Source organism: Lissotriton vulgaris, chromosome 1_1, assembly GCF_964263255.1.
Source record: "Lissotriton vulgaris chromosome 1_1, aLisVul1.2, whole genome shotgun sequence".
Lineage (NCBI taxonomy): Eukaryota > Metazoa > Chordata > Amphibia > Caudata > Salamandridae > Lissotriton > Lissotriton vulgaris.
Window position 1 is genome coordinate 552641170 of NC_141685.1, and position 22991 is coordinate 552664160.

General features: G+C 47.4%; 1 protein-coding gene across 1 annotated transcript in view; it reads left to right on the forward strand.

Annotated features, from left to right (window-relative positions):
* HFM1 (helicase for meiosis 1) overlaps window positions 1-22991 on the forward strand; it is a 2890879-nt gene that overhangs the window by 632240 nt on the left and 2235648 nt on the right. Inside the window, exon 8 of the mRNA XM_086925623.1 lies at window positions 16483-16634. Within this exon, the coding sequence (XP_086781749.1) occupies window positions 16483-16634 (152 nt within the window). The remainder of the gene's footprint in view (window positions 1-16482; window positions 16635-22991) is intronic.

The following is a 22991-nucleotide window of genomic DNA, read 5'->3' on the forward strand; positions in this document are numbered from 1 at the left end:
CCATAGTGCTGAAGAAGATCAGATGCGACCGGGCCCGAGTCATCCTTGTGGCTCCGGACTGGACGCGAAGATACTGGTATCCCGAGCTACTCAGCATGTCAGTAGATCCCCCGATTCATCTGCCTCTTCGGGAGGACCTACTGTCGCAGCAGCAGGGGGGGTCCTCCACCCGAACCTGTCCAGTCTCCACCTACATGCGTGGAGATTGAGCGGTGACAGTTGAGGCCATTTGACTTGCCTCCTGAAGTCTGTGATGTGATTCTGGCAGCCAGGCGTCCCTCCAAAAAATCGGTATACGCCTGCAAGTGGAACAAATTTGTGGCATGGTGCACAGCAAAGGCTGTGGATCCACTTTCTACCCCCCTTTCAGAGGTTCTCCTCTTTCTTCTTTCTCTTGCCCAGCAGTGCTCTGCTCTGGGCCCTATCAAAGGCTACCCTCTACCATTTCAGCCTTCTTGAGGCTTCCTGATCAGCCTTCTCTTTTCAAGTCCCCGGTTGTAAATAGATTCTTGAAAGGCAACACACACATGTTTCCTCCTGTTCCTTTTTTGATGCCTCAGTGGGACTTGAACCTTGTTCTAACCTATTTGATGTGCGCTCCTTTTGAGCCACTTCACAATTGCCCTCTTCGTCTTCTGACTCTTAAGACTGCATTCCTGGTTGCCATCACCTCTGCCAGGAGAGTGAGTGACCTCCAGACTCTATCTTCAAAACCTCCTTTCCTCTCTGTCCATCCGGACAAAGTTGTTCTGAGGACTCGTCCTTCTTTCCTACCCAAGGTAGTCACAGCCTTTCACATTGGGCAGTCATTCACCTTGCCCACCTTCTTTCCGCCTCCGCATCCCTCGAAAGAGGAAGAGAGGCTCCACCGTCTGGACCCAAAACATGCGCTCTCCTTCTATCTAGATTGCACACGCCAGTTCCGGGTGGACAACCAGCTCTTTGTTGGTTACATGGGCGCTAAGAAGGGACGGGCGGTGCACAAGCGGACCATCTCTTGGTGGGTCGTGTTGTGCATCAAGGTCTGTTATTCCTTTGCGAAAAAGAAGCCTCCTGTTTGGCTGAGGGCCCATTCCACTCGGGCTACGGCGGCGACTACTGTACGGGTCAGGGAGTCCCCTTGCAGGACATCTGTCAGGCAGCTACGTGGGCCTCGCTGCACACATTTGCTAGACACTACTGCCTGAACATCCAAGTCTGGAGAGATGGCTTTTTCAGCAGTTCCGTTCTCCAGGACTTTCTGGTGTGATCTTGGTTCGCAGACTCACCACCGGGGTCTGTATTGCTGGGGTATCTATTCTAAGGTAAGAAATCTAACACTAACCTGTTTCTTTCAGATGCACAAGTTAATTACGTTCGGTAACGATATATCTGTAAGAAACAGTAGTTAGTGTTAGATTCCTTACCGCCCCACCCATCCTACCCGTTCTGCGAACCGATATCTAGGGTTAAGGTATTTCCTTTTGAGGGCCTTAGTTTCATGGCACCAGTGTCGGTCTCTGGCATGGCTCTGCGTTCCTGGCGCGGAAAGCTATGTACAAGAACTGACGTCAGCGCACGAGGGAGGCTTCTAAGTACTCCGACGACATCATCCCGGCGATCACGACGCCGACGACGGACTCGGAGCCGCAGACTACGCCTACCGACGCGCAAGGGTACTGCTACGCAAATCTTTCCGATTCCAGTCTGACGCCTGGGGATATTCTAAGGTAAGGAATTTAACACTAACTACTGTTTCTTACAGATATATTGTTACCGAAGGTAAGTAACTTGTGCGGCAAGAGAAAAGGGGCAGGCATTGGGGCCTTGGAGGCTGGGTGGAAAAGCTTTGTGATACATTCCAGAGAGTGGGGGGAGCCAAGGTTGCTATGTCTTCACGTCCTTTGTCAGCGAGCTAACGGGCTACCCACTTCAGTTGTGCAGCAAAATAGTAGTGCTCAAAACAGGGCGCAGCCAGACCCCCCTGATCAGTGGGCAGGTACAGCTTTGCTAGCGCCAACCTGTGATGTGCGTTGCCCCACAAGAAGTCCCTGACCAGCTTAGTGAGTGTGGTGAAGTAGGTCGCTGGGACGTAGAAGGGCAGATTGGTAAAGTAGTTCAGGAGTTGAAGAAGGATCACCATCTTCGATAGTGCCACCCTGCATGTGACTGTCAGTGGTAACGTGCTCCAAAAGTTCACTTCTGATTTGATGGCTGTCACTGCCCGTCCCAGGTTACCATCAAAGAGATCTGCTGGTTAACGGTATATCTGGATGCAGAGATAACGGAAAGTGTCCGCATTCCACTGCACCCTCGTACCCTCCAAAACGTAGCCTGGGTCCTGTGTGTCTCCCCCAAATGGATAGAGGCAGGACTTGCTGACATTCACTCGAAGGCCTGAGAGAGCAGCGAAGTCACACAGCATGTGTTGCAGTTGGGCCGGTATGTTTTCCATTTCTCTCACAAATACAAGGAGGTCGTCCGCGTATAGCGATACCTGGTGGGTCGCGTCCCCTAGAGGTATGCCATCTCCTAGTGTTGCGCGCATGGCCGCAGCCAGACGTTCAATCGCTAGGGCGAACAGGAGAGGCGATAGCGGACACCCCTGTCTCGTGCCCCTACGTACAGGGATGGCATCAGACATGTATGGTCCCAACCGCACTCTAACTGTAGGGTTTTTGTAGAGGAGGTCGACCACCTGGAGGAACCCCTAACCCAAGTCGTACCGTAGAAGCACCACCGCCAGGTAGCTCCATTCCAAGCAGTCGAAGGTCTTCTCCTGGTTGAGCACCAGACATCCCGCCCTAGGCCACTCCTTCACCCCTCCGCAGCCACTCTAAAGAATCTCTGCAGATTCAGTGATGTGCTACGTTTGGGCACAATACCGTTCTGGTCAGTGTGGATCAACTCGGGGACTACCGGCGCCAACCTCTCCGCCAGCACTTAGGCGAGAATTTTGTAATCCACATTCAGGAGCGCCAGTGGTCCATATGACCGTAGGCTTTCATAGTCTTTGCCTGGTTTTAAAAGATACACTAGGTAGGCCTCCCGCATCGACGGGGGTAATGTGTGTTCCTCCAGGGCCTTAGAATATAGGGCATGCAGGTGCCACAGCAGAGGTTCTCGATAAGCCTTATATTATGGTAGGCCATCTGGGCCCGGCGTTTTCCCAGAGGCCATCAACCCTAGTGCTTCGCTTATTTCCTCTAGAGTGAGGGGACCATTGAGGGCCTCTTGGTGTTCTCCTGTGGCTGTGGGTAATTGCACAGACTCTAGGCACCTCTCTAGGTCGGGGCTGGAGCAGCGTACTTTGGATTGATACAACAGTGAGTAGTGATCTGACATTACTTTGTGTATTTCCCTCTGTGTGAACACTAGATTTCCCTCCCGTGTGCGTATGGCTCCTATTGGAGCATGCCTACCTTCCTGTGTCAGTAGCCAGGCCAGCAGTCGACCTGCCCTATCTGCTTTGGCATGGGTGCCGGCTGTGTGAGCAGTGTAGTTGTGGCACCTTAGCTTTTCTCTGAGTTCCGCATGTTGTGATATGAGATCCTCCAGTTGGCTGGATTGTCCACCCCCACCCTCTCCCTCCCGTTCATACTGATTGAGTTCGAAGTACTCGAGAACCATCGCCCCTAGGCACGCAAGGAACTCTGGGTCTTCCAGTGCGGTTGGTTGGAGATGCCAGGTGGGCACAGGGGGGGTGGCCAGACTCCCAATTTAAACAAAGTGTCATGGGGTTACGGTCAGAGTGTGTCCACCCCAAATATTCTGCTACTTCCACTAGGGGGATCATTGATTGGGAACCCACCACCCTGTCTAGACGCACATGTAAGTCATGTACTGCTGAGTAATATGAGTAGATACGGTCTGTGGGATGGAGGACTAGCCACAAGTCTAGCAACGCCCACTGCGTCAACCAGTCCGAAAGCGCCCATGCATTTGAACCAGCTATCGTCGTCCGGAGGGGTAGGAAGGACCTATCCTTGTGCACATCAAGTACCGAGTTGAAATCTCCGCCCAACAGCCAGAGGAGGCCAACATAAGGGGTCAGTGCAGCAGACAGTTGAGTCAGAAACAAGGGTTGGTCTGTATTCGGGGCATATACAGACCCTAGTAGTATCTGCTGGCCGTTGAGTGTCCCCTTTGCTAGGGTGTATCTGCCTGCGGGATCTATCACAGTTTCCATGCAAATGAATGGGCTACCAGCCCTCACCCATATTAATGTGCCCCTTGCGTGCGCTGAGTATGTCGTGCCATATACTTGTCCCCTCCAACGCTTGCGCATCCTATCCAGTTCCGTCTGGGTCATGTGTGTTTCCTGCAGCAGGGCGATGGCAGCAGAGTGCCTCTGTAGATATGCAAATATGTAATAGTGACGCGCAGGTGTGTACATAGCATGTATATTCCATGTGATTATGTCAGCTCGTGTAATTTCTGGTGGAGTTTAGGTGATAGGAATGCTAGGGGCCAGGAGCACCCCGGGGTACTGAAGGCAGGGGCATGCATGAGCGTGTCGGTGTGCTGCAATAAAATCAACAACAGTAAGTATGCTAAAAACAGCAACATAACATCTCGGGCAGGCATTGCGTGATGCCTTTCCAAACCTCCATCAACAAATGAGTGATATAAAGTAGGCCAACGTGTTGCGTTTTGGGGTGCGTGTACTAGTGGAGTTATGTTATGGTTACCCCCTTGATTCCAGCGTGTGCGATGCACAATCCATTAATCCTGATGGTCTTCTCATAGGACCAAAATGCTGCCGGCTCAGTAGTATGGATCAGGTGTGAGCGTACTTTCTCACTTTGTGTGTTTTACGGCTAATGGCGGAAGTATTGTTGCTGCAGCAGTATAATGTGGAGTGCATGTCTTGGTGAATCTAGTAGGCCCAGTTCCCCCCATTCTAGTTAGCAACGGCAAAGATGACAACAAACCTAGTTCTACTTACATGAGTTGCCTATGGCATGAGTTACCCCATCAGTCCCTCTTTATACGATACCATCAGCAAGACTATAGATTACAGTAAATAAGTGTCTACTTGCGTAAGTTGCTTATGCTTGAGTAAATCCTGCCATTGCTCCATCATATAATGTTATCAGCAGACTGTGGGGTGATCACTGGCAGACCAAGATCTTCCGAAATTTCTGTGGATGGTGACAAAGAGCCACTGATCACTAGCATATCTTGTGTGGAACAGACTGACCGTTCATGAAGGTGTGAAGCTCCGAGGGTCGCGACCGCCCAAGTGCGTCCTGCCTTTCCTTTCTCATGTGGCACCCACATAAACCTTCACGATTTGTCTGTCATAAATACAGTGGGATCACAGAACGTTTTTGCAATCAGAAAGTGGCAAATCAATTTGAGTACTCATCGACAACATGACTACTATTTGGTACTGCCGCAAGCAGGGTGGCCTGAGCTCATGCACCATCTGTCTGCAGGCATTAAGGATATGGAGCAGGCCAGCACTCAAATGGTTCTTGCTTTCTGATTGTCATTCGGTGGGTTCTCTTCACATCAGTGTGGACGAGTTCAGCAATCATCTTCTTTCCAACCAAGAGTGGATTCAGCACCTGCAAGTAGGTCAAGGGATCGTCACCTTGTGACATCCTCAGGGCACATTTCTAACACATCTAAAGATGCTCAGAGTCCTTTGTTTTGTGCTCTTCTGTTTTTTCTTCAAAGGATCTTTGGAAAATATGGTCCTCCTCAGTGGAATTTGCCTTCTGTATGCCTTCCTACCACTAGCTCATATACTGTGCATTATTTGGAAAATGAGGTAGGACCAAGCGAAGAACATTCTAGTGGCCCCAGATTGAGCTCAGAGGGTCTGTTACCCTGAAATTCTGACCCTGGGGATCTGTCTGGGGGCATGCCCTCTGGAGAAATAACTACTACAACCACCAAAGTAAGGTATTTCATTCCCTCTCCCAAGTGGAACTCTGCCAGCACCATGCTCCCCAAGCAGGAATCCACCGATAGATCACCATGGAAAGGCGCTTCTGGACCAGTGTCTCCCCGGCCATGGATAACTGCTGCCCCAGCCTAAATATTTCAAATCAAATCAAATAAACTTTATTCGGTATCACAAAAATAAAACCATAAAAGTTGCATAAAAACCATAATACATTAAAACAACAGTTCATTAAATAACACACTAATTAAAATATAAAGAGAATCCATTGCACAACCTCCCATTTACCGTAGGAGCATGTCCCTTAGTTGAATTCACCCTGCACGGATAAGCTGGTCCTCCTCAACCTCTAAGGTCTTTAATAATTTATTAGCCCAATAACTACATGTTCAAGCAGGCCCTGGTTTTCACTGACGATTTTAGGTAACCTACAATAAAAAAAATTACAACCCTCCTTCAACATTTGGAGATACAGGAGGGCTGGACAGACCTGTGTAAAATTCATCCTTTTTAAAATAGGGACTAAAATATATCTCAGAGGAATTGCAAAGAATTTACAAAAAAACCATAAAGTGTAGCAGATCCTGTGGAGACTGTCCGTCTTAGCCACAGGGTGCTAACACTTGACCTCTGCTACATCCTTTAGGCCTAGCTAGCAAGAGGTGAAAAAGATTCATGCGAAACCTCGTCAGTAAAAACCACTCATATTGAGATAATGACCCCAGGAGATAAGGTTCGGTATAAGGAGTTGTTTTGAGCATTAAACAAGTGGGAACACTCGGTTTGAGAAGTTCCCGCTCGTCCCTTTCCATTTTCCAAAGTGTGAGGAAGGATTCCCTGATTAGCTCCACGTCCCTTTTAACAATAGTTTCTGGGTTAGATTATAATTTGGCGCGCCCAAGCCCTTCAAAGCCACTTCTAATATAGTTAAGCCACGATATACGAGATGCATTATCTAGGGACATACACTCTTTTAAAATCAGATGATTAAGTGTTAACCCTGTAGACACTGGGCCCGATTCACAGAATGAACTTAAGTCTCAATCCTAAATTTACTACTATTTTGGTATTCACAGAATGCACTTACTACTTTTGGCATTCACAGAATGAACTTACTACTTTTGGTATTCACAGAAGTTAGGATTTTGTCTTAAGTTTGTCTTAAGACAGACTTAAGACAGACTTAAGACAAACTTAAGACGGACTTAAGACAGACTTAAGACAAAATCCTAACTTCTGTGAATACCAAAAGTAGTAAGTTCATTGTGTGAATACCAAAAGTAGTAAGTGCATTCTGTGAATACCAAAATAGTAGTAAGTTTAGGATTGAGTCTTAAGTTCATTCTGTGAATCGGGCCCCTTGTATTGAACCTCGTGCTTTATACGGTGTTTCAATCCTTGGCAGGGATTCTCTTTGTTATACATAATACTCAACTGTGTACAGATACTGGATGTATGTAGCTGGTGTGAAAGTGGATACGTTTGAGCGATTGTGGTATGGTTGTATTTATTAAAGTCAAACCAGGGATATTGTGTATTTTTTTCTGTTGTACTTGCTACGTTTTTTATGTAATTTTTGATCTAAATAATTATTGATCAACAGAAATGTATTTAGAATCATGCAATAATTGATATGAACTATGTTTAATACACCTTTATAAAAAACATATATATATATTGTGAAATAAAATATATTTTTTTAAAAAGAGAAGAAAAGTTTTGATAAAATAAAAACAACACAAATATGATCTCAGGTGTCACTGTTGTACTTTAATGTTTGTATAAAGTTATATGAACAATGTTTCAATGAAAAATGACTAATTGGCTATGGGGGAAATATTTAGTATTCCGTTTTGACCAGATATATCACTTCCCTCCCTTCTCTCCTCAACAACTGTGTTTTCTGCACTGAGCCCACCTTGTACTGCAGGCTGTGGGCCCAATTCACAGAACTAACTTAAGACAAAATCCTAAACTTACTACTTTTGGTATTCACAGAAGTTAGGATTTTGTCTTACGTTTGTCTTAAGACATACTTAAGACGGACTTAAGCTAGGATTTTGTCTTAAGTCTGTCTTAAGTCTGTCTTAAGACAAACTTAAGACAAAATCCTAACTTCTGTGAATACCAAAAGTAGTAAGTTTAGGATTTTGTCTTAAGTTAGTTCTGTGAATCGGGCCCAGTGTCTGCAATTGAGATCGTCGACAATTAAGAAAAGCAAACCTTTGGAATATAGCACTCTATGATTGTATAGATGTTATGTATTTTGATTAAAGAAATTGGTCGCTTTTATGAACAACAAATGATTGAAACCTTGCACGTATTTGTTTCACATATGTCATGCTAATGTTTTGGTTCTTACTCTCACTTGGGACACTCTTACACAACTGTAAATAATTTTGCGTTATGTATGAACATTTTTACTACATTGAAGTTTTTCAATCCAACTGACAGAACAACTATATTGGTGTATTGGTAATTCTTTCTCTTTGACATCTCACTCAACCCCTGGTCTAATATACATATTTTACGTTCTTTTTGAATTCATTATCTAGTATCTATTCCACAGGAACCGCTGTTCTTCTTAAAATAATCCAATTGAGATCGTGGCAGGTCCAAAGTAGAGTTCGTCAAGTTTTTCCGCATAACAGGATCCTGAACACTTTTCTGGCCAAAGTTGCCTCTTTGCTCTCCTGCTAGGGCCAGTACAACAGTACTGTTCCGGGAAGTTATAGATTTTTCAATTTGAGTCAGCCTCTGAAAGATAGGACTTAGTTTTAAGTCCAGCAGACTGGTCAAGACTGTCTGGAAAGCCTCCATAGCCCTAGGAATATCCAAAGCAGGGCTAGTGGTAGGAAGTACTGTGACAGGTGCTGAGGGTGCAGAAGGCTTAGGGACCATGGTGAGTTTCGATTTCTTCGCTTTCCCCCAGTAGATTGGTTTTTCCTCTTAGAGCAAGCTCGCAGGTTCCCTTTAGCTGCCGAAATTACATCTTCACGTCTACAACCAGGGTTTAAAACCAGCAGGTTGCTGCTCGTATGAGTGAATTCCCTGTGCAAAAACAGGGACATTACCACCCTGATTGCGTATTATAGTGATAGGCAAGAGGGCCAATGGCGTTGGTGCTTGTTTAGAAAGGGCAATTGACCCGGTAGTTGTCCCAGCGTCAAAATATGAATCCTCCGAAATCCCAGGGCTACTGGACAGGCTCAAAAGTTCACCTTCAGTCACTGGCTGGGAAGCAAGGGTAGCTAAAAGAGGGAGTTGCAAGATTGTTACTGGAGACCCCAAAAGGCACCTGTTCACCAATTCAATCTCTTTATCTTTTACTGCTGCTGCCCTCTGCAGAAAAGAGTCCATGGTGATAACCGTTGCGATAGTGCCTGACTTTCCCTTACCCACAGTAGTAGCTGACGTGGCCTTGCGCCTAACCATGGCTAGGTACACAAAACGAGGTAGGCAAGTACTAGTTAAGCCCTCTCAACCCACTGGGCAGGGAAAATCCTACAAGCAGAGTTCATTGTGTATTATCTGAATAAAACAGTCACAAAACAATCCCAGGCCACCACACTGCACACTTTCTTAGTTGCTGATAATGGCACTCAATTAGACAAGTAGCAGGCTCCTCCAGTAGTTTGGAAACCGTAATCACCATAAATTTGGTGTGCTGGAACCCCCCCCCCCGACTACAGGCCAAGATGGGGAGCGCAGCCCGTTCTCAAACGACTGCGGACGGGTGCAGATGGACCCGCCCTTGGGCCGGGCACACCCGCCCGTGTCCCGCGCTGTGGGAGCCCAGGCGTTGCTTTAAGCACCCCCTAGCGCGTCTGTGAACCGGTGTGGCGTGCGCGCCGCAAGTGCAGGTGCTGCCGGTAGATGAAGTCCCCCACAGTGTCAGGCAAAAACTGGTCCGTTAGCTGGCAAGTAACTGTGTAAAGAGCTCCCGTGCTTTTGGAGCCCAGGCGTTGCTTTAAGCGCCTCCTGGCTCATCTGTGAACCTGGGCGGCAAGCACGGCGCAAGTGCAGGTGCTGCCGGTAGTCAGGCAAAAACGGGTCCGTTAGCTGGCAAGTAACTGTGTGATGAGCCTAACTATTTCATGTGTGCACCCTTTAAGCTGCTTCTTAGCTGCACTTTTGTAGTCCTAGTGACAATCATTTCCATCCCCCCAGTTAGTGAGCTCCAGACTTTGCCGGTCCATTAATCCATAGACAACCTTCTTCACAGGCAAGCTGGTTCTTTGGGCATGCATCATTCTTCCAAAAGTGGTGACACCCTTTCTCATGTGGCAGTCAATTCCTCTACATCCTTTCAAGGAGGAGGAGAAATTGCAATGCTTGGGCCTGCAACATGCTATTAGCTCCTATATTGATTGGACGAAGGAGCACTGCATTGATTATCAGCTATTGAATTTTTTGCTAATGCGAAATCAGAACTGAACCATCTCCTGCTCGATTGTCCACTACATTAAGTTGTTGCACCCTTGCCAAAAAGGATTCTCCGAAAGGTTCAAGCCCATGGTATCTGATAGAGACTTCTAGCTGCAGATTCCTTACCTCAGAAGTTTCCCCAGGCATCAGACAGGATTCAGAAATCTTCTAACAGCACCTCTGCGCACCAGTAGGTGGCATCATTCGGCGATGTGCCAGCATCATCCGCACCGTAAGTAACATGCACATTGCCTTTATAGGCACCATTTCAATGCGCTGAGATTAGTTATTTTCTTTCTGCGCCATCAGGGCCGTTCTGGAGACAGCTGCCTCTGTCCACTTTTTGGATAAAGATTTGGGACATTTTGTCGAGTCTTTTGGAGACTGTCTCCCAGCGTGTTAAGGATGTCCTTCAAAAAACAGTGGCATTTAAACCCTGTGGTTCCTAAGCAGCTGTCTGTGACAGACCCCCATCTGGTTTGTCTCTGGTGCCTAGAGCCAGACCTCGACTCCAAGGCCTGTGAGGACTGTCACACCATGGCCACCAAAGATGCTACAGGAGTGTTTCTTGAAGGTCCACACATTCCAGGTCCCGGTCATCAGGAAGATCCCATGCCCGTTCTCTGAGCCGTTCCAGTCGCACACCATTAAACCTGAAATGGTCAGGTATCCCACAAGAAGTCCAAGAAGTGCTCTTCGACTACACCGGTTCAAGTCATCTGATGAGGTCATTCCCACTCCCACTCAGGGTCTGCCTTTCAGTCCACTCAGTGCCTCTCTGAGTTTCCCAGAGCCGCACAACCCCCACCTAAGTACGTGAATTTTATGTGGCCATGCACCTAATTTTTGGGTGGGCCGGCCCCTCAGAAGTGCCGTAGGGCCCAATGGGTTTGTTGGGTGCCCCAACCTGATTCCCACCTGTGGGTCTGCCCTCACCACCAGTCAGGCACCCTGGATCCAGTGCTGGACCTGGAGCTGCTCTGATCATGTGACCGCAACCTTCCCCGGAGCCTGTTCCAGCTACATATTTCCTGGTACTGTCAAAGCCATTAGCATACCCTACTCTGATATGGTGCCAAATCAGCCTCGAAATCGACCTCCCAAGTCAGAGCCAGGGTCTCATTTCTTTGACAGACCCTATGAGGAATATAAGTGTGGTGGATCTGAGGATTCTTATGGTTACCAAAACCCATTAGAAGAGCCTAGACTAACCATTATGAGGAACTGGTAGATGCCAGTGGTCCGAACACCTCCCCAGACACTGACTTAGTCTCTCCTCCTAGTGTGGCTTCCTTTACCAGGGTGGTGAGGAGAGCTGCTCAGGTCCTGAACCTCATTCTGTCCTCAGTGGCAGCCAGGATAAACTTTTTGACAGAAGACCTTCAGCCAGAAGTTGCCCCCACAGAACCTCTCCTACCCTTTAAAGAAGCCTTTGAGTTTTTGTGCTCTCGGCCTTGGGCAAGCCCAGCCCCCACCTTCACCCAACTTTCCTGACCCAGCACCCCATCTCGGAGAGTCTGGTTGTCCAGGCGGTCACCTCAAAAGTTAACTCTGGTGCGTTCCTTACCACAGCACCGGGCAGATAAACCAAGAGGCTGGATACCTTTTAAAGAGGATGCTCTTTTCTGCTGGTCTGGCCTTGAAGGTGGTGAACCCCGCATGCCTCTTAGGCCGATACACCCAACCAGTTTGGGATTCGGTTGTGCAAGTGCTGCCCATGATCTCGTAGTGGGCTCGAGCCATACTGACTCAGGCTACTGCTGATGGCAGAGATGCAGCAAATTTTACCATTTGCTGCAGACTGGATATGAATGACTTGTTAGGCAGAGCGATTGCATCATTAGTGGCACTCAGAAGCCACACCTATGGAGATCTACTAGCTTCTCAGGCGATTTCTAGGCATCCCTTATGGACATGCCCTTTGATAGCACCTGCCTCTTTGGCGACAAGGCAGATTCCATGCTGGATTAGTTTAAAGACAGCCAGGCCACTACCCGGTCCCTGGGCATCTCCATGACCCCACATCTGCCCCATTCTGCCTGTCACCCCTTCCGTGTCTACGGTAGGGGCTACCAGCGGCGTCCATTATCGCCCATCCGCTAAGACCAATAGACTCTGCAGTCCACGGACGTGGCTCCCACAAGCCTCATAGGACACACAGTCAGAGGCCGGCAGCAACAGCGCTGCTGAGGGAGAGGCTGCTCTTTAAAGAGCGGTCTTGACTTCTCCCCCTCTCACCTGCGGCACCTGTGGAACTGGGGCTGGGCTTTCTCGCAGTGTGCCCTGGGACTTGTGGTCCCACCAGGGCAAATGGCAGACGAAACTGGTGCAGTTAAGGAAGTTAAGGAAGTTCAGTGAATAGAAGCACCACAACCTGACCAGGATAAGCCGAATGAGCAGCAGCAGGTATTTGAATGACAGCAGACCCTCCTTCTAAGTCAGCACGCCCTCCTTCTTTCTTTTCACATTGTAGGGCAGAAACATCAGACACCCCACAGGAGATAGAGGCAGCATTGTGGAGGGAAAGCCCAGCCCTATTCAGGTCCCAGGTGCAACTCCTCCCTCCCATCTAGATGCAGATCTCCCTATTTACCATTGAGCTGACTCATTCTGTCTCCTGGAATCCCCCAGCCCTGTCACTCAAACTCCAGACAAGGAATACCCAACCTAGCAGAGGCAGGCCTGGATAGTTAGACAAGAAAAACCTACTCTCTAAAAGTGGTATTTTCCAACACAGAATGTTAAAACCAACTTTACTAAAGATGTATTTTATCAGGCATACTAAATTCAAATTTCTACCATGTTCCCTGAGTCAGTTAGGATTATAATATGTACTAATCTAACTGCCCATTCTGGCCTATTTAGAACAGGTAGCCTTGCAATAGGGAAAAACGAAAATGGCTGTAGTCACTATTAGGACATGCTACACACACCAGAGCATATCCTACCTTATACTTACAATGCATCCTGCCCTTGGACCTACCATAGGGGTGTCTGATATGAAGAAAAGGGAAGGTTTAGGGACTGGCAAGTGGGTGCACTGGCCAAGTCGACATGGCAGTCACAGACTGCACACAGGCTTTTCAATGACAAGCCTGAGACACACTTTACAAGCTGCTTCTCTGGGTGGCACAACCAGTGCTGCAAGCCCACCAGCAGCGTTTGATTTACAAGCCCTGTGCTCACATGGTGCACTGTACTAGGGTCTGATAAGTAAATCAAATAACCCAATCATGGAATCACTAAACAATACATTAATTTAACATAGGGAGCACTAGCACTGTGGCACTGAATAGCAATGGAACAGTGCCCAAAGCATATAACCAGCAAAAACATCAAAAACCGAGGAGACAATCCGACAAAATGGAAGGGAGACTCACACCAATGATGCCAGGTCTAATACTGCAGGACTCCCAGGTGTAAACCATTCCCATAGTCCAAGCAGGAGAGGATCAGAGCTTGAACCATAATTTGTCTAGCGTGGAAAGTGAGAAGGGAAAAGACCTTTCGAAGCATCCTTAGTAGGCCGATGCACGTTGCTGAAAGCTACGCTGCCTGAGAATTAAAAGTAAGAGAACAGTCAAGCCAGACACCAAGGCTCTTAATCTGGTCTTTAGGGGCCGGGTCTAGGCAATCTGGCCAAAGAGATGCCAGATTGAAGGAAGGGGAGTTGCCCAGGTGCATAAGCTCCGTCTTGTCCCTTTTGAGTTTAAGGCATGAGAGTTCCATCCATTTGGCAACCTACTCTATGCAGCAGCATAGGGTGCTAGATGACCCCTCGGGTGGTTAAGCGCCACCACGAGCTGCATATCATCTGCATAAGTGATGATTTTTATGCCAAATGGAGAGACAATCTCTTCCAAGGGTCCCATATAGACATTAAACAGCGTGGGGAACAGGGCAGAGCCCTGGGAAACCCCACACCTGAGAGGCAACTGGTTGGACACAATATTTCCCTCAAAAACCTTAAAAGAGCGTTCACTAAGAAAAGACTTAGGATTTTTCTCAGTTTAGGAGTAGTAAAGTTAGGAGTCCTAACTTTACTACTCCTAAACCGAGAAAATCCTAAATTTAAGACTTTCGGTATTCACTGAAGGCATTTAGGAGTCCTAAAGTTAGGACTCCTAACTTCTGTGAATACCGAAATAAATAAGTGCCGTCTGTCAATACAAAAATGAGTAAGTGTCTTCTGTGAATACCAAAATGGTAGTAAGTCTAGGATTTTGTCTTAAGTTAGTTCTGTGAATCTGGCCCATAATGTTCGTCTGCTTTGTGTAAACTCGTTGATTATTTCATTGACTGCTGTGCTTGGTGCACTTAAAGTGGCAAAGAATTGGTAAAACACAAACAAAATAATAGTGTACTGTTGGCTAGTATGTGTTACAAAATTAGGAAGGTTTGCCCTTCGGAACCTTTTCCTCACTCAATATGGAGTATTGAGTAGACACTCCTCACCCAGTGAATAGTGTGTCCTAAATAAGTAGCACCTCACCCAGAGCTCATCAGAGCATTCTGGACCTATGGATAAAAAGACTGAAAGTGTCATTTGAGACCTGTGTGGATACCTGATGGGCTGGTTCAGCTGCCACTTTTACCCAGGGCTAAGAAGTGGCTCCAAGACTTAGTTTGCTGACCTCCTTTTTGGCTACAGGGACACAACAAGCTTAAATAGTGCCCAGCTGCCCAACAACAACTGGACATTAACTGGACCCTACTCGTGGCCTCTGCGGGAGTGTTGTACCTGAGGTGCCAGGAGTCTTAGAGGTGAAAAAAAGAAGTTGCTTTAGAAGGGCTTAAAAGTTGGGATTCAGAAAATGTTTGGACTCCCAAGACCCTCAGAGTGTCAGCAGGACCTTAAGGCAAAACGTGTCTGATTTTGAAGGGACTTTGAAGGATACAGCTACTGGTTTGCTCTGCAAGAGGACTTTGAGCTCCATAAAAAAGACTTATTCAGAAGGGAGACATCTCGACAGGGCAAAGGTGCGAAAAGTATCTGCCCGTCTTGAGGACTTCAGAGACTGTGAAATTATAATTTCTCTCACTGAGCGTTTCCAAAAACAGCTTCAGTGCAACCTCGTCCAACAGCAGTGTGGCTGTGAAAGGAATTCATTGTATATGGTGTGCAACCTTGCCCTACTGTATGATTCTGACTTGCATTTCAGAGACCAAGACAAACAGTAAAATCTTTGAATGGGGCAACCTGCTTTGTGTATTCGCTCTTATTGTGGTCTGAAATCTCACCTATATCCAGGTCAACCGCAAATAGTGGCTGCTGATTGGCACTTTACTTTTTTTTGCACTTTTGTCTTAAATCGTTAATAATTTCTATATATTTGTTTGTCTCTTTTGGATTTTTTTATATTTTGGTGTCATTCTGCTCATTACATTTTTCTCTATTTCTATAAATTAGTTATAGGATTTTTATTGTGTTGTATTTGGCTTTATAGCTGTTTTGTTACTCAAACATCTGACACCTTTTTCGAAGTTAAACCTATCTGCTCTGTGCCAAAGCTAACAGAGGGTTGAACCCAACTTTGGTATTGACACTGAGCTTTACCCTGACCAGTTTGTTGTCTTATTTCATGTGATGGACTCACATCCCTCCAATTAATAACCCAGTTTCTTACTAAGGTCAGATTTTTTCACTGGCTAGATAATTTCCCTCCTGTCCCTTTAGTGTACTGCTTTCCTCTTATTAAAAGTGTACCTTTTTACTCATGAAAAATTCAATATCGGACTGGCTATTTGAGCAGTCGGCCCTTGCCAGATTGGACAAGTTGAAATGACCAGTATGTGGGGTGTCTTTTTGGGTCTTGTCACGACTCAGGAATCCAACATGAATTGCCCACACACTGGCCCTTTCAAGCTGTGCCATCTGCAGTGTTGGACTGCTCGAAAGGCCAATTCCACATCAGAACAACTATATTATAGCTTGAAATTTCAGAGTATACAGGGAAATGATTTGACGTGGTAAGACTGGAAAACGTATTTATCAATTTAGAGAGCATGGCAACGCTGCCGGGCCCACAGAAAAAAAGTGAACTGTCAGTCCCCACAATTCAGATCACTTGACACTTAAAAAGCAAAAGAAATGTTGTTGTATAAAAGTGCTTGTTGTATAAAAGTGCTGAATTGTTATGAATCGTTTTCTTACATTTCAGTGGCACCTATAAAAGCCCTGTGTAGTCAGCGGTTCGATGACTGGAAAGGAAAATTTGGACCTGTCGGGCTTAATTGCAAGGAACTTACAGGAGACACACAAATGGACGACCTATTTGAGATTCAGCATGCCCATATAATTATGACAACACCTGTATGTTTATATTTTCATTGATGTTTAATCTCCCTCAGTGTCAAATGTTACCTTCTTTAGTATTGTAAATAATGACTCCTTCCTTATATTTTCAATATCAATGTGGAGGAATAAGTATTATCTGTTATTCTATGCTGAAGAGCATTACATTATAGTGGACTGAAATCTACTTTAAGCACCTTTTTGCAAAGGTTTTGGCTATTTAGTCAGCTGCCGAGTAAATAGAGCATTTTTGTGCCTACTTCACCGACTGTGAAAACTTCACTATATACCCAGCCCTGGCCTTAATAGCAGGGATTATGTACTATGTGACCGGCAGCCAAGCAAATAGCAAACAAGCTTTATTGTTTACCTGGTCAGTGGCTTACTAATAGACATTATGTACTGTTTGGCCAGTGATAAAGTAAATAGCAACTAAAATTCACGCTTTAACCAGCTGCTGGCAAAATAATGGACGATATCTACAATTTGGTCAACAGCCATGCAGATAACAAATAAACTTCATTACTTACCTGGTCGCTGGTTAAACACCATAAATTATGTAATAGTTGGCTCGTAACCTTGCAAATAGCAAAGACATTTCACCACCTACCCAGATGGTGGTTAAATAGCAGAAAATATGTATTATTTGGTCAGTGGCCTTGCAAATAGCAAGGAAATGTCACTTTTTACCCGGCTGATGGCTAAATAGCAATCCCTATGAACCATTTGGCCAATGGTGTTCCAAATAGCAAAGAAACAACTATTTACCTGGCTACTGAGTACAAAGCAGAAATGATATACAGTTTGCTTGCAAGTGTGCAAATAGAAATATTTTTCACCTGGTGGCTGGGTAAATAGTAGACTGTGTGCACAACTTTTTTTTTTTATAATTCTTTTTATTAAATAAATCGTCAGCCAAAATCACATTACAGAGGTAGTTGCCATAATACAGATAACACGTCAGGGGGTTCAGGAAGATTGAATACACACATAATAAGGGACTTCACGGGGAAGGGGGCACATCAAATACAGCATTTCTGGGTGGCACACAAATCTCTCCTCTGTGTTGATTCCAGGGTCCCCATATCAATGGCCACTTTCGAGGGCGTCCCCTCGCAAGATAAACTGTTTTTCCCTAAACATACACCAATCTAAATTGTTTTCCCCTACTTCTAGGGTGGGAGGTTGTACGGCTCGCCATAGCTGGGCAATGTTTCTTTTCGCTATCATGAAGCCCAATGTAGCCCACTGTGTCTGTGCAGAGGTTAGGTCAGTTGGCTCCCATATGTTTAGGAGGCATCTCCTCGCCGCCGGCAACAAAGAGACCCCCAATACCCTATGTATAGTGTCGTGAATTTTGCGCCGGTATTCAGTGATATGTTTACATTCCCAGATGATGTGTAGAAAAGAACCTGTAAGACCACACTGTCGTCTACACAGTCCAGAATCCGACAGACCCCTATACACCAGCCGGGGTCCGGTGACGTAGACCCGATGCAGTACCTTAAGTTGAACGAGCCTAAGCCGAGCTGAAATAGCAACCTCTTTAGGGGAGGACACTGCCATCTGCCAGTCCTCGTCATCTAATTCTTTTTTTTTTTTTTTTGAAAACCTTTATTCAGAAAAGAAGGAGATACATGCGCAGGCCCACAACCATCATGGCCGGCCGCAAAAGCAATCAATAAAACAGGAGAAACTGAAGCCAAGCAGGAAACAGGATATATCAAAGTACATCAAATGCGGTTGTGGGGCTCGCAGACAGGATATGAGGTTTTCATTTTTAAATTTTAGAAGAAGAGAGGGGGCTGCAACAACAAGGGCATCGCACCTCACAGGATAGGAGCACAAAGGAGACGATTGGGACCAACCCCAATCACAGCCGGAGATAGGCTATAACCAAAGCAACTATACAATCCAAGCAGCCACGGCGATAATACTGGACGGGAAAACACATTACAATGATCCACAGTTCTAAAAATCACCCCAAAGAGCCTACCCCCCAAGAACTGAAAAACAGAGGCTTATCGAGAAGCCGAGTAAAGAAAAAGAAAGGTGCAAGACCAAGAGACAGCCAACCCTACGAAAGGGGAAAGAACCCTCCCAAAGCCAGAAAAGAGCGATAGAAACCATAGAACAAAACAAACTAAAATAACAAACCCCCCCCCCCCACACCCGCCACCCTGCACCCCTGTAATGGCTACGGCCTAACCCACTAACAGCGTGCCTGTCGCCCCGGAACTGCCCCACAGAAGGGAAAGTATTAAAAAGAAGTGGAGGAGGAGAAATCAAACAAGCCCCCGGACACCTGATACCTCCCGCCGGCGGTATCCCCCCCATAGCACAATCATCATCAATAAGCAGAATCAGTCAGCATTAGCACGGGGAGGACAGTCACCAGAAACCCCCCCCCCCCACCCCAACCCCCTACCCGGTGAGGTATTCGGTGCAATCCCGGCAAAAAGAAATGGAGCAACCCCAGGGAATCAGAAGTCAACCCTGCAAGCGTCGCAAGGAGTTATATCGCCAAAGTCGTAACAGTTGCAAACCGAGGAAGTGTCTCAAAGTTCAATGCAGTGGCAAGGAGCAAGAAAATTCCAAAGTCAAAGTCAGCCCTGGCCAGTGCGAATCCGTTCCGGAGCACATCTCAACCAAGCCGCATCAGACCAGAGGCAATCAAAGCGTCCATGGTGGACCAGGACAGTAAAGGCGAAGCACGGGTCGGTTTCAAAATGGCGGCATCCGTTGCGCAGACTGGCCGGGACAAAGGAAAATGGCGATCTTCTCCGACGGGACCGTGAGACTCGGCAATGGAGAACAGGATTTCCAACGACGACACACCATCAAAGAGGAGATGTAGAGGGAAGACCATGCGCTGCAGTGGATGAAGGAAAGGTGGGGCCGACTCTCAAAGGAACAAAATCGGGCTGCCGCTCGGGCCCCCGCAGATGGAGGGTCAAATCAGTCATCTGGATCGCAGATTTCTGTGCAGGCACTGCAGCAACCGTGGCCGGCCGCGAGCAAACATCGTCCAGTTTCGCCGCCAGGGAGACACAAGCGCCCGTGAATTGCGATCGGAGCGCCCCAATCGCCGCCATTACGGTCCTCAATGAAAGTGCGCCATCCATCCCGGGGCTCAGAGGACCGAGGGGAACACAAACTCCAGCACACAGCACCAGGCTCCGGGCACTCACTTGACGATCGCAACAGCAAGGGCGTCCCGAACTGGCACACTCAGGACAGACACCAGCCGTGGGTGCAGCCCGTCGGCCCCGGAACCGTGAAACGGGGGCAGGCACACAACCCACAGCCGCGGTGCAGGAGGATCCCGGCAGTGTCTCTTCTCCATCCATCAACAAGGACAAGAGTCAAAAGCAGAAAAGAGTTTTTTCCAGACCTGGAAGACCGGCCACAATCGCGGTCCCACAGCCAATGTTGATGAGGTCCCTCTCGGGTGCTTCAGAAATCGAGGACCCGGCGGCAGTAGGCCGAAAATGAAACACGACATAACTTCGTCGCTAAAGAAAATAGAAAATCCGGGAAAGCACCATTGGCATCAGGCAACCGTCGTTCAGCCAGGCACGGGGCGTGGGTAGAGGATAGTCGACAGGATAGTCTGGCCGCCATCTTGGATCACGGCGTAGCTCCTCCCCCGTCATCTAATTCTATACCATCTTGAACCCACCTAGCCCTCAGCTCCTCAAGGGGATCAGCTCTATGATTAATCAGCTTCTTATATATTAAGGAGATTGTTTTTTCGGGGAGGTGGCCATCCAGGATTCTATCTTCAAGAGGTGAGGCCTCTGGGGTCTCAGCGTCCCTGGGCAATGCAGCCTGGAGCGAATGCTGGACTTGTGCATAACGAAAATATTCGGACCTCGTCAATTCATATTCCGCCTGCATTAATTCAAATTATTTGATCCTCCCCTTATCCCAGATATCCCTAATGGTGGAGATCCCTATTAGGTCCCACTTATCAAACCCTTTTGTCCTCCAAAGCTTGCTTAACTTCTCCGAGTCAAAGAGCGGAGTGGCTAAAGTCAGTCTATCTCTCCAACCCAGGGAACTTGTGGCATCATGCCAGATCTGAACAGCGTGCTTGGCCGGCCCCGTTAAATCCAGTTTAGTCGGTCTTGAGTACAGCTCCCTGCTGTACCTACCCGCGGGAGAAGCCATTTATCCATGGCATAGCCCGGGTCAGCTACTGGACCGTATGTGCCATGATTAATCGCAGCCAGCTGGGAAGCCCAATAGTACCTTTTGATATCCTGGAGGGCAATGCCTCCGTCATACCAGGGGAGAGTCAGCCTAGTTAAAGCAATGCGGGGTCTGCCCTCCCATAGCAGACTACGCTGCAGCCTTTCGACCTTGCGAAAGTAGCTAGCTGGCACAGCATCCAAGGTGTTCTGAAGAGCATAAAGGAAGCGTGGCAGAGCCATCATTTTGAAGAGGGCTGCCCGACCCAACAGAGAGAAAGGGAGTCGCCTCCAGTTTGTGATATCACTCCTGAGCCTCTGCAAAGGGGGAAGAAGGTTACGGGCATATCTAGCCGCAGGGTCAAGAGAAATGAAAATTCCCAGATATTTGAACACATCCGTATTGATTTGGATAGGAAAGTGCCAAGGAGGGACCGGTGGGTTACCCCTCAACACAAACAACAAAGATTTCCCCCAGTTAATGGAGAGTCCCGAATTTACACAAAAAGAGGCCAGGACATCGAAAACAACAATAAGGGACTTCCGGGGCGAAGTCAGATAGAGCAGAATATCATCTGCCTATAAGGACATTCTATCCTCCCATTCCGGGGACCACCGCAAACCCCGAATAGATGGTTCCCAACGCAGCCAGGCAGCTAGTGGCACCAGGGCCAGCGAGAAAAGGAGGGGGGACAGGGGGCAGCCCTGCCGGGTTCCCTGACCGAGCAGAAATGGTGCTGAAACCCTGTTGTTTACAACTATTTGGGCCAACGGTTTAGAATACAGTAGACACACCCAGCTAATACATTTGGGGCCGAATCCAAACTTGGCCAAAACCGCCCACAAATAAGGCCATTCAATAGTATCAAAGGCCATGGTTGCATCAAGCGAAGCAATTACGGCTGGCTCCTGCAGAGTGTGGGCTCTCGCTAGCACCCCATGCAGTCTACGCAAATTTAGGGCCGTGTTTCTGTGGGGCATGAAGCCCGACTGATCCGGGTGAACCAGACCGCTCACTACTTTTACCAGTCTGTTCGACAAAAGCTTGGCCAAAATCTTCGGTTTGGCGTTTAATAAGGAAATAGGCCTATATGAGGCACAATTAGTTTTGACCTTACCCTCCTTATGAATTACCACCACTGATGCCACCCTTTGGTCTTTAGGCAGGATCCCTTTGTCCCTAGACTCGACATACATATCTTTCAAGTAGAGCTTATAGAGTTCAATGGGGAGCCCATTTGGGCCCTCCGCCTTCCCGGAATTCAGGAAACGGATAGCTTTGGCAATCTCATCAGTTGTTAAGGCACTGTCCATGAAGTCCCGATCCTCCGAGGAGAGACACGGGAGCTGAATATCTCGGAGTAACAGGTGAGTGTCATCTTCTCACCGAGCAGAAACCGAAGTATAAACTGACTGAAAATGGACCGCAAACCTATCGACTATGTCTTGTGGGTCTGTAAGTGAGGTTCCCTCCTCCGTGAGGAGTTCCGGGACAAGGCGGCTAGCCCAGTCCTTGTTATCTAACCACGCAATAAGTTTCCCCGCTTTATCCCCCAGGTCATAAAGCCTACCCTGCTGTTCCCTGCCAAGAGCCCTGGCCCTATCAGTTACTAGTGATTTGTAGTTGTGCTGCTTGAGGCTGAAGAGATGAAGTTTGGCCTGCGTCACTCCTAGTTCCAATTCTCTCTCCAGCAAACCAATCTCAGTCTCAAGATCCACCAACTCCTTGTTCCTTTCCTTCTTCGAGCCCGCTATAAGTGACAGGGCCTGATCCCTAATAACTGTTTTAAAGGCCTCCCAGAGGGACACGGAAGAGGATACCTACCCCTCATTGTTGGCGAAGTAATCATCCAACGCTTTAATGAGGTCTTTACGGAGTTTGGGATTGCGTAAATGCCACGGATTATTGGGGGCCACCTTTCCGGCCATACCCTGAGTAATGGTCATATGGGCCCATAGCGAAGAGTGATCCGAAATGCCTCTGGCCAAGTGTGTGACTTCAGTTATGTAAGATGCTTGAGCAGCCGGGACTAAACAGTAATCAAGTCGGGAGAGGCTGTTGTATGCCCCCGAGTGATATGTGCATTGCTTTTGATCCTGGTGAAGCAGTCTCCAGCCATCAACCAGGCGCAATGCATCCATAAAATCAGGCAGCCACCTCATAGTTTGCCCCATGTCCCGC